The sequence below is a fragment of the Spinacia oleracea genome, chromosome 4 (genome assembly GCF_020520425.1).
Source record: "Spinacia oleracea cultivar Varoflay chromosome 4, BTI_SOV_V1, whole genome shotgun sequence".
NCBI classification, from domain to species: Eukaryota; Viridiplantae; Streptophyta; class Magnoliopsida; order Caryophyllales; family Amaranthaceae; genus Spinacia; species Spinacia oleracea.
Window position 1 is genome coordinate 77,811,891 of NC_079490.1, and position 12,390 is coordinate 77,824,280.

General features: G+C 38.5%; 1 protein-coding gene across 1 annotated transcript; it reads left to right on the top strand.

Moving 5' to 3' along the window:
• The first annotated feature begins 8,922 nt into the window (after positions 1-8,922).
• Positions 8,923-10,751, top strand: LOC110803730 (uncharacterized). Its single transcript, XM_022009267.2, has 2 exons — positions 8,923-9,743; positions 10,064-10,751. Exons 1-2 carry the CDS (start codon positions 9,170-9,172, stop codon positions 10,141-10,143), a joined length of 654 nt encoding a protein of 217 aa, XP_021864959.2. The 5' UTR covers positions 8,923-9,169; the 3' UTR covers positions 10,144-10,751.
• The last annotated feature ends 1,639 nt before the right edge of the window (positions 10,752-12,390 follow it).

A 12,390-nucleotide genomic window follows, 5' to 3' on the forward strand; every position in this document is an offset into this window, starting at 1 on the left:
TTATGGTTAAGTTTAACCATTTGGTGTAAGGTAGAAGCCACACCTCCTAAGTCATGGAGCCAAGGTCGCCCCAAGAGGAGGTTGAAAGTGGGCTTGATGTCGATTATTTGAAACTCCGTGGTGCGTGCCTGACAGGCTAAATCGCACTCCTATCAAAGATAAACCTAACGTTCACCAACTAAAAATATAGTAAGGGAAGCAAGGATCGTATCCACAGGGAAACAATGTTCTTTCTACTATTAATCGGCAATTCTAGACTATTGGGAAACAAGAATATAGGTTGATTTGTATAATGAAACTAGGATGATAATAAAATAGGGAAAAATCAGATATTAAAAGGTCTAGGGCACAGGTTCACCGATGAACAACATTCCAGGATGACAACAATCGATAATAATCAATAAAACAGTTAATTAGACTAGCATGCTCTCTCGAATCGATACTAATCATAGATTTAGAATTAACGGGCTCTCGCTACGTATTAATCCCAATTCTACCTATTGAAACAAGCCTAAACATCAAATTGCATCTCTCGAATCTTAATTTGATATTGCGAAACTAATACAATCAAACCTGCGCAAATCTAATTGCAAAGTAGATAAGGGCAATCAATAGGAATTAACAGCTAAACCAACAATCAACAACAATTAATCATCCTTTCACATTCGTTCATGGATTCCCAAAACCCTAGAAAATCAACTACTCACACATATTAACCATAAGCAAAGCAATTGGCATGATTGAAAACATAATTAAAGCTTAAACAAAGAATTGAAATAAGGAATAATACCTAATTGAAGAACAATGGCAAATGAAAGCTTCGATTTTTTGATTGAAAATAAACTAAGTGTTTAGAACAAATTAGAGAGAGAAAATTTAGCTTAGAGAAATAAAACTAAGTATTTTAACACTTGGATATGAATTAATGAAGTGCCCAACTAAATTAACAAAGGCTATATTTATAGTTTAGCCTAAAAACATAAGAAAAAAAACCGGAAAAAATAAAGAAGGACGCGCGCGCACAGCGCCTTGGGTTGTCGTCGCCCGGTCGGGCGGCTCTCCGCCCGACGGGCGTAAAGCTCGAAGTCCGCCCGACGGGCGCAGGGCTGCCCGACGGGCGCAGGGCTGCCCGACGGGCGTAAGGCGATTCTCCAAAAACCTTCTCCGCGCGCCCGGTCGGGCGGCTCTCGCCCGTCGGGCGGAGGGCGATTTCTTCTGCTGCTGCTTCTGATGGGCGCCCGGTGGGCACCGGGCGAAACTCCGCCCGTCGGGCGCCCTCTGACGAACTGTTCCTCTGCTTGCTCGCCCGATGGGCGAGGGGCAATCCACCGGGCGAAGGGCTAAGTGATCCGCCCTTCGTCCACAACACCTAGTCTAACTTCCGGGGCTCGATCATGAACATCCAAGGCTCCCGTAAGTCGACAAAAGTCGTCCCGAACTCCCTCGGGATCCTGTAGTGGCCTAAATCATCAAGAAACGGGCCTAACAAGACCAATTTCTCACTAAGTATTCCTGAAACTCACGGCACACTAAAATACACAGATTAGTACTAAAATGGCTCCTAGGAGCTCATTTGACGCATGAAAGTACTAAGGGACGGGGGTGAAAATATTATATAAAACGCACATATCAGTGCCACAGGCCCGGTTTGTATGGTAAGGTTGATTTTTCCCAATACAGGCCTTCGGGAGTTATCATAAGCTCGTACCCCTTGCGTGGAGGTTTGGAAGTCATCGTTTCCTAGCCCCAAGCAATGGGCGGTTCGCAATGGGCAGACGTTAACCGCCGAACCATTATCTACGAGCGCTAGGGGGATGTTTTGTCCTTTGCATCCAACCACTAGGTAAAAGGCTTTATTGTGAGCACCCCCCCTCTTTGGGTAAGTCTTTATCGGTGAAAACTATGGCCTTTTCTCCGGCATCTCTCGTGACATGGCTAACCAATGAGTCAGGTGTGATATCTGTAGGTACTGAGATGAGGTTAAGTGAGCGAATAAGCTTTTCGCGATGTTCCTTTGAAGTACACATAAGATCCCAGATGGTAATCTCGGCCTTGGTTCTTTTTAGTTGTTTCAGGAGAGGATTTTCAATGACTTCCGCGACGGTGGCGTGCCGTCCATTCTCAGGAGTTTGCCTAACCGGGATGTCGTCCATAGGAGGTGGGTGAATATCCGGTTGGTATATTCTTCCGGATCGGGTGAGGTTGTCGACCTCGGGCTCCTGAGGGGTGGTGTCAATGAGAGCATACCCGGGCCAAGTTTCAGTAAAGAGGTTCTGGCCCGAGACTTGAGATAGGTAAATATCTTCAGCATCATCATTCCACACACCGCACACTTCCCTCTCGATTCGATCCATAGGGACCACAGCGAGTGGTGCACCTTGAGGTGTAATATACACCGTGGGGTCGAAATTCTCTGGTTGGTCGAGAGAGATGTGACAAGAGCCGAGTGGGCTCTTGTTGTTGTTGGGTTTGCCAACGTTAGGGAGAGGTATCACTTCATCCTCTATCATGTCCTGGATCGTATGTTTTAGATTCCAGCATTTTTCAGTGTCATGCCCATTTCCTTGATGGAATTTGCAGTAAGTACCTTCGACCCAATATTTGCTTTTGACAGGAGGGTCACGGGTGGGGCCTATAGGTCTCAACTTTCCTTGATTGGTTAGTCTTTCAAAGGCTTGTACCAAAGTTGACCCGAGTGGGGCAAACTTTCGGTCTCGGACCCATCTTGCAGGGTTTCTTCGGGCGGGAGTCTCTTCTACAGCATGAACTTCTTGGGCTTGGGATGTGTTACCCCGATTATAGGTGTTGGTCTTATATGTGGTTTTGCTCTGTATGGTTTTGGCGAGGTCGTCCTCGATCTTTATTCCCACATCATAAACTCTTTTGAAAGTGTCAAGTCCCAGGTACCTAAGGTGTTGTCTGTAAGCCGGGTCCAGGTTGTCAATGAATTTTTGGACCAATTCTGTTTCGGGAGGCCTATTGATTAGTTGGGCCGCCTGGTCCCTCCATCTAGCAAAGTAGGTTGTGAAACCCTCATTTTTCTTTTGGAAGAGAACTTCCAGCTCGCGCATGGTGACTTGGAAATCCATGTTCGACGAGTATTGCTTGATAAAGACATTGACAAAGTCTTCCCAAGTGGGGAAGAGCTTAGGGTCCTGGTGATAGTACCATTTGAGCGGCACAGGTTCCAAGGACAAAGGAAAGGCAGGTAAGTACATGGACTTGTCCACGCCTTTCAAGTTCATGGTATTCACAAAGCTCAGTAGATGATCACGGGGGTTGTCCGTGGCCTTGAATTTTGGTAAGTCAGATGAACTGAACTTTTCTGGTAATTTGCCAGGAAAAGGTTTAGGATCGAGGGAGAAGTATTTGCTCCCCATGGTTTGCTGTAGGACCATTTTTTCAATCCTCTTCTCGTTATCGAGGTCATTTTTGGCTTGCGCAGCCGCTAAAGCTTCATTTTCCATTTTCAGTTAGCCCATAAGTTGGGTCATTTGGACCATCTGGTCTCGCAAATCTTCGATGGACATGTTTGAAGGTGCGAATCGAAGTTGGGGAAGCGGAGATCCTTGAAATGAGGGACGACGGACGGAGCTTGGAGTTACTAAACCTGGTGTTGGCGATGTATCTTCGAGACGCACTAACCGTTGATTCCCTGATCGGCACCAAGTGGCAGGACCAGTCCTAGGCATAAGATAAGCTAAAGTTTAGGTTCCCAAAGTTTCAAGCATTACTTAGTCTAGACTTCGACTCTCTAAATTGGTTTTTCACTCTTTCTTTTGTCGGTACACTTTTTGGTTTTTTTTTATTTTGGTCATTCTTTGGATTTTCGAAACACTTGCCCGTGTGACATTCATAGTTATTAGCACGTTCGGTTGTGGTGCCGGGTATTGTCGTCGTAGGAGGCCTAACAACGACACAAAGAGTTATTAATTTTTTGCGAGTCGCTTTTGAAATCGAGTGCTTTTCTTACGCCCTCGTAGCAATTCTTTTTATGAACATTTTTTGCGCTACGTATTTTCCTTTCGCGCGGGCACCGAGGCTGCTGCGCCTGACCAGAAGGCCAAGCAGCAACTTCAGCGCCCAGCGAGGGGCGTGAGCAATTCTGGCGCCCAGCCAGGGGCGTTGAAAATTCGTCCCTGGCTTGTTCTCATTTTCTGTCTTCTGTTTATGCGACTTCGATTTGCGTGCTTGCCTAATAACGTCCTTTATGCGTAACAGCGTTTGTGGGATTCGTTACAGGCCATCCCGAGCGTCGCTTATTTTTGTGGCGATCATTCGGGTTTGCGGAACACGTGTTTCGGTATAACTCTTTGGCACATTAGTCTATGAATGTTTGGGCAATTTTTAAGGTCGTTGGTTTTCTAGGATAGTTTGTTACACACAATCACATATTTCGCTACACATAACTACATTACAAACATGGATTTGAAAATTTAATATGCCACGTAGTTTATGATAGGCTTCTATGGGTAGTTTATTTGCGCCTGGCTTGGTACCGCTTCTATCGTAGATCAACCACATGCCCCGGTCGAGGTAGTGTCTTCAACATACGAATTTCGCCCAAGAGGCCAACCCGCAAGTGCAAGCCAAGGGGGCATGCAGGCGAGAGGGACCTAATGAGCGAGCGATTGGGTTCGGGATAGGTGTACTACCTGCACAAGTACCGAGTGGGAAACATGCGCGGCGTATGCACCCCTCTATTGGCGGAAAAAGGTATCCTTAGTCCCAACTCCCGAGGGAGCCGAGATTCGTTATGCGGTTCTGCCCGTTCACATTAATATGCTGATTTTCAGGTCGCCCCAACTTGATGGGGAAATAAACGTGGGGTAGGATCGTTTCACCCTTCGGCTATTTTGATTACCTACAAGCACGAGTATTTCCTTCACTATCCCCAGTGGAGTCGCCACTGTGAGGGGGTCGAAAAAGCACGAGGCTAATGCGTGACCTCGTCCCTCGTGGGTGTGACGATTTTTTTTATTCAATCAAGTGTAATTGGATTTCCTGTGAGTATACACCCAATTGACTAGTAATATATGAGTCGCCATTCAGTTTTTAACGACAATGAGAAAAACTGACAAAACCCGGTTATCGTGACATAAAGGGAGTGCAATTATGTTTGACCACGACGGCCGTAGGTTCCCTTGTGATCCCTGGTGTGGGGATCTCTCAACATACACCCGCAAGGTAGAGATTGAGCGTTCGGGGGACTGTAACTACCGAGAGGAGTACTTCGCTCGTCGATAACTCCAGAGGCAGGATATCCTTACTAGCTCAGCATAAATAATTGAAGGGACATGCGTTAACTATTAAACTAATCTGAGTTGATTTTAACAATATGCAACATATAATACTAATTCGATCGTGATTATTTGATTTAAATAGCATTAAGGGACCTAGCATTTTAATCCGATTTCCCAAAAATATTATATTTGTTAGGCGTGATAGAACAATCAGATTAGGTTAGTTTAACAGTTCATAAAAAGGGGGAGGAAAGCAGTTAAATCATCGAAAAGGGACACATTACGACGCACCCTTGAGAGGTGCGTCACGGTTCTCAGAAAACTAACAACTTTGACTTTGCTATTTCTCCTTTTTATTTAACAAATCTCAATTATGGGACAGGATACGTTCTGTTCGATTTATGGATCGATTACGACAGAACGCGTGAACAATTTCGCAGCGAGAGGCTTAGGCTAAGGGTTGGAGTCAATACTCAGAATATAATTATGTGTTGTTGTGTGTTGTGTTTTTCACGTCGAATTTAGGGGTCTATTTATAGGGAAGAGTTCGTGGAAAGATAGAATTGCAGAGTTCTAATCCATAATGAATTAGGAAAAAACACGTACCCAGGTATTTTCAGCGCCCAGGCCTGGGCGCCGAAGATTTCGGCGCCCAGAGCCAGGCGTTGAAAGTAGGGTCTGGGCTGTTTTCTTGGTCAGATTCGGATTCCTGAAATCCGTAGAGTTTGAGATTAATTCGAGTCTTTTAGCGCGTATCAATTTTATGACGGAATGCGTCTGGGCCCGTTACGAACTCTAGGCTCGTTAGGATTTTAATTAATACGTAACTCTTATTTCCGAATCATATTAGGAATAGGATTCTTGCAGTTTTCTATCTCATTTAGGATTTATGTTGGAATGCAACACCTAATTCTGACAGGTTTCTATCTTTTATGATTTGCCACTTTTAGAAGCTACCTTTTACGGCAGTTACTATTTTTAGCAGGTTTCCATAAATAGCAGGTTTCGGGTGAAATGAAGACGGGAATTGAGATTCGTTTATTTTATAGGAGATACGTTGTCAAGTGGAGATTTATGCTTTCATCATCGAACCTTTCCCTTTCGGGAATGGGGACAAAAGTAGGTGTCTACAGCAGGACAACATTATTTGCGTGAAAGGTAGAGTATGTTTTCTCTAGCATTTCTGCATCATCAATTTCTCTCCACATAATTTCAATTGTGAAGTAATTCTGAACATTGCTGAGTTATATTCACTTACATACTTAAAGTCTTGTAATCTTAAATGTAACCAGTCAGTCGAGCTTTTGGTAATATTATAGTTTTCTGGTGGTCATACCTCTCCTTTAGATTACTCTAAAGGACTTGGAGATCTTTTATAGTCAAGTACTCAATCTTAAGACCCTCATGGTGGTGATGACGAAGAAATATCATTGCTTTAGCTTTGTTTTGACTTGTTTCTTTATTTCCTTCTTCGATTGTATCACCAAGGTCTTTTGCATCTAGGTGAATTGTAGCATCCAACACCAAAGACAAATAGTTATTTCCAGTAATATAAAGGGCCTCGAATTCGAGTTTTGTAAGATTCGACATAATTCACTATACAAAATATTGCAAATTAGGAATCATCTACAACAATAAATTAATTAAAATAAAATTTGTGTTTAACAAAATAATGAAATACACTGTACAATACTTGAGCAGTTAAACAAAACAAACACAATAATATAATTAAGTCGAAGATGACATGCTTTATATATTTCAGAACAATACAAAGTTAATGATATGCCTTATTGAACAGGACAATCGTGACCAAGATTGTTAATCATTAACAATGTTTATATATTACGACATCATAATACCAACGTAATGATTGCGACAATATTTGTACAATAAAAAATAATGATTGCGGCAAAGAGATTCATCTACAGATTGGTATTAACAATTAACTTCAGTCATTAAAAAAAATAACATATGCAAAAGTAAATCGCATATAGCATGATACTCCAATCGCATATTAGTAAATCGCATATAGCATTATACTACAATCGCATATATACTACTCTAATCGCATATAGCCTCAAGAACACTATATCAATCTAAAATTTTCAATAATAAGATTAGCGAGTATAATAACATTTACCTCAACGATGGATGTCTTCCTTTGTTTCTCGTTTGCTTAGTCGGTTAGGATTGGTGTTGATAACGTGTTGTGAATAAAGAGGAGATATAAGAGAGAGAATAGTGTTGTGTGTATTATTCAATAGTACCGGGTATATATAGGATACAATAGTTAGGGTTTTACTGAACCCTAGAATATTCCGGAGATATTGACGGGTGTATAATGGGCATCCATATCATATTTCATAACAAAAACGACCTAGTTACATGCATCTTTATATGCAACTGGGTGTACCTTCTAATTTGTGGTAATACTTTTTACGAATTACGAATTATTTTTTTTACAAGGCAATACAAGTTGCAAACTTGTAAACAATAGAATGGAGGTTCGAATGTCCTTCAGCGTTAACCACTACGTGTACACCTTATTGATTTTATATAAAGTAATTGTGAATAGGGATCAAGGTCAAGTGTCATTCCAGATTTAGAAATGAATTGCACATTTTCTACGCTTCCCACGATGAATCGAAACAACAAAACATTTCGAAACATGGTTTTTTTTAGTGCAAATGAGTCACAAGGACAACATAAATTACAAATGCGGCGGAGATTCATACATGAGACCTATTATACACATGCTTCCGTTTTATCCATTAGGTCATGACCTTATTGGTGTATTATAAAACACAAGTAGTAGTATAGTACCGAGTATATAATAGGAGAAGTTCCTAATACCACCCACTAACTACTCAAAATACCACATCTGTCATCCTTTCACAATGCCTCGATCTTGGTTCTCTTATCCATAAAGAATTTGTCTAAATTGCTGGTATACCATGTACAAATGTAATATCTAGGTTAATTGAATTGTGATCGAAATTTTTTAAACAATAGAGTAATTTGATAATTGTACCATAGCATAATTTTTTTTTCAAAATTTTTAGTTACTATTAAAATCTTAAAAAAAAAATCAAAATTAGTTGAAGAGAAAGAAAGAGAAGTTTTCTCTAATTTTTATTTTTGGGTCGATTAAAGTATTTTACAATCAAAGGATAGGTATGGATCATAACTTCATAAGGAAATAGTTTTAGCACAACGTTCAAGAAGTAAATGGAGATGGTAGAAATTGAAGCAAAAATAAAGCGAACATTAAAATTATATTGTGTACACATTGTGTATAGAATGTATATTTAAATTGCATACTCAATTACCTAGAAAAAAAATACAAAAACTATTATACAAACTAATTAATAATTTGAAAAGCATTTTTTTTACTTTTTATTCTCAATCGCCTCTATTAGGTGGAAAATATACACTTCCATAGATTTTTGCCTAAAAATAAGTTCCCAATAGCAACTACGTGTACGTGTAATCCCTCTAAATATAACTCCATCTTAAATGTAATTATCTATTATTGTTACAAAAACGGATGGTAGTAACACTTATGCACCTCAATGGATGAGCGCAACTAACGTTTTGCTTACAAATAATTGCTTGTAAATTCTTTCTATTAACCCCCTTTTTTCATATCTCTCCTCCACCTCCCAAGTTAGTTGGGATAGTTGTTGTGGTGCCCCCACCCTTTCTCTTCTTATTACAAAAAAATCTAATAACATAATCTTGTAGTAGTAAAATTAATCAATTTCTCCGGAATTATATCATATTCTATTAAATAATATTTAGGGCACAACACCCTTTCCAACTTCCTTTCCTTTTCTTCTTCGGCCGCGGCAGCTTTTTGCTGCCACGGCCTTATATCAATCTTCTCCATCTCCATTTCCTTGTTATAAAATTATAATATTATTTTCATGCATTCTTGGGACAATATGAGCATGCTTTATAGCATGGATTGCTCGAATATGGAATCCTCACCACCGCCTCCTCCACCACCACCTCCCACAAACCGTTCTCGGTTTTCATCATTGAGGATTGATACCTCCGTGCTAGAGTCATCCGAGTCCGAGGAGCTACAACGACTTGTCCATGCACCACCATTTTGGAAGAGCAAGAAGAGGTTGTCTAAGCAATTGTCCATGTGTGAGACTCATCGAGACATTGCATGGGAGAAAAAGCGCCGTCAAAAATTAAGGCAAGAAAGGAAAAAGAGCTTGGTTCTTGACGCAGATGATTTAACGGATGAGGATTTACATGAACTTAAGGGTTCTATTGAGCTTGGGTTTGGCTTTAATGAAGAAGCGGCTGGCCAAAAGCTTTACAACACCCTTCCTGCTTTGGACCTTTACTTTGCTGTAAACCGACAATGGTCGCCGAGTCCTTTGTCTTCGCCTCACAGCCAGGGATCGACTAGCTCCATGGGGGCAAGATCCTCTTCGTTTGACAATAGTCCTAAGAGTGAAGATTCTTGGAAAATTCTTGGTCCAGGTTTGATTAAATATTTAATTTCTTAATATAATATGTGATTTTATTACACGTAAAGTACGTACATATGAATTTGTAAAGATAAGTATATTTCAAAACTGAACTAATTAAAGCTCGCCACAAAAATATCAAACAATTGCCTATGAAACAAAATTCTAAATCATAAATACATATCATATGGTTTAGACGAACTATACCATAAGTTTTGTACCAAAAAATGATAGAGAGTGAATAATGTGTATAGTCCTAAGCTCCTAACATAGAAAAAAATAAGATTTAATTTACAATACCCGATATAAATTTGAATGAAATTTTAATTGTAGGAGACGATCCACAACAGGTGAAGACCAAACTGCGACATTGGGCTCAAGCCGTGGCTTGTTCCGTGATACAATCCTCTTAAATGTTGGGATCAGCCTACACAACATAAAATATCGAATAACGTACAAGCACATAATGAACCGCGAAATATGAACACAAAGGAGAAAGGAGATCGAGTCGAGAGGAGAAGAATATATTAGAGTGATAAGCAGCTGAGATGGGTACCAAGAAAATTTAACCAAACCTTCAAGTTTAAGCAACATGATCTAATTAGGTCATTGTTTGCATGTTCTTGCACCATTATTGCATGCAGAATAGTAAGTACGACCGGGGTTATTAATTATATAGTCTACGTACTATTTAATTAATTTGATCACTAGGAGGGCACATTAATTTTGGTGATCAAAGGAAAGATAATTTATTTTGTATTTTAATTTTTGTGAGGAGTAGATATATTTGTCTTTCTAAATTATGTACCATAATTAATTAAGTCTTGTCCTCAATATGTAAAAGATTGTTGTTCTTGATTAGTTGTACCAACTAGCATGCATCTTTTTCACAGTTTGATAGGAAATATTTTGTATTAGGCTACTTTGATCTCCAGAGTCATGTAAAAGTTGTACAACGTACTACGCTATTATTAATGGTTTGATAAATATGTTTTCCCGCAATTTTACATTTTTATCTGAATATTCTCGGTTTATATTTTAAGCAATCTAATTAAGGGTGTGTTACATTCTATTCACCTGCATTTAACTTAATTATATGGACTTAAATATTACGTATAAACTTAACAAAACTTGCATGAAGTTATTTTAATTCAATTATCATATATAATTTACTTCAGTTATATATAGTATTTGGATATACGCTTATTTTTTCTGAAATAATCTTATATGAACTTCTGAATTCATATATGAATTTAAATAAACTTATCTAATTTATTAGTACTTAATTATCATAACTTGTTTTAGTTACAAGCTAATCGTCTCCCGGCAACGACACCAAAAACTTTGTGAAATAAAAAGTGATGCAAGTGCACGGTGTCCGTTGTTAGTAGATACGGAGTACTTAGCAAATACGGGTCGATCCCACTTACGACAAGTTCTATTAGGTTTTCTCAATTATTTTAAACTATTTCAATAAACGAAATATGATTTTGAATATTAACTAGCAAAACTTAAAACAATAATATAAACGTAGAATTTATCAATGAATTAAAGGTCTAGGGCGTACGTTCGGTCCACCATGCTTATACCAATCCAAGAACACAAATCAATCCGATAAAGAATAAGCTATGTCGAGCAATTAAAGTACATTTTAATCCTACGGCCAGGTCTTAACACTTTCAATCTAACATATGTAGTACGGTCGCTTAACATAATTAGAATTTCCAATTGTATCAAGCCTCTAAGAATATGATCTTTCAATTCTATATCCTATTAGCTAGATAATCGACTCACTAAATTGGCCAATTACATAAATCAATAATTAAGCACAAATCAATTAAAATTACTCAAGCACAATCTCTAAATTAACAAATTTTAATGTATGAGAATCATGGTATAAACATGGCTTTCCTTACTTAGCACTAGCTAAAAAATGACTACTCTCATAATTTAATTAATAAGCACAAAAGAAATAATAAACATGGATCATAATCAAAGGACTAATTAAACTAAGGAACGAGAATAATAAAAATGAATAAAAGCAAGAGAAATTATGAAAATACCTCTAGATTGAAAAGAAGAAAGAAAAATTAGGGTTCAACAATGGAAGAGATAAAATAAAACTAAGTGTAATTTTAATTTTAGAAGAAAAATATGAGGTAAATAAAATCAATCCTTTAAAGTATTTACACTGTTCCAAAAACTAAATCCAAATAAATAAAAGAAAATAATTTAGCCATTGTTTGATTGGACGACAACAAGTGATGCATTGTTATTTCCTATATGAACTTATTGTTTTTCATAACAAGTGAAAATGAGGTGAACAATGTTCAAGAATGTCATTGTCAAGTGAACTAAACTAATAATTCACATAATCGATCGAGTTTAGTTAAGGAATACCATCTATGGAAAATCACTTTGGCGTTATCGTGTTTAGTTATATTGGGTCTTATCCTATTACAGATTACTTTATATTTTTTACATTTTTTTATTCACGTCTTTGTAATAGTTGCAAAAGTTATACATGACACCTATTAATTTGAATTGTAAAATAATTAAAAAGCTAATAGCATAGCACCTCCCAAAAATATCATTAGACCACGATTAACGGGGTCTTGTCTTAAAACTTTCTTCTAATGCGCGCCTTATCAACATTCCAT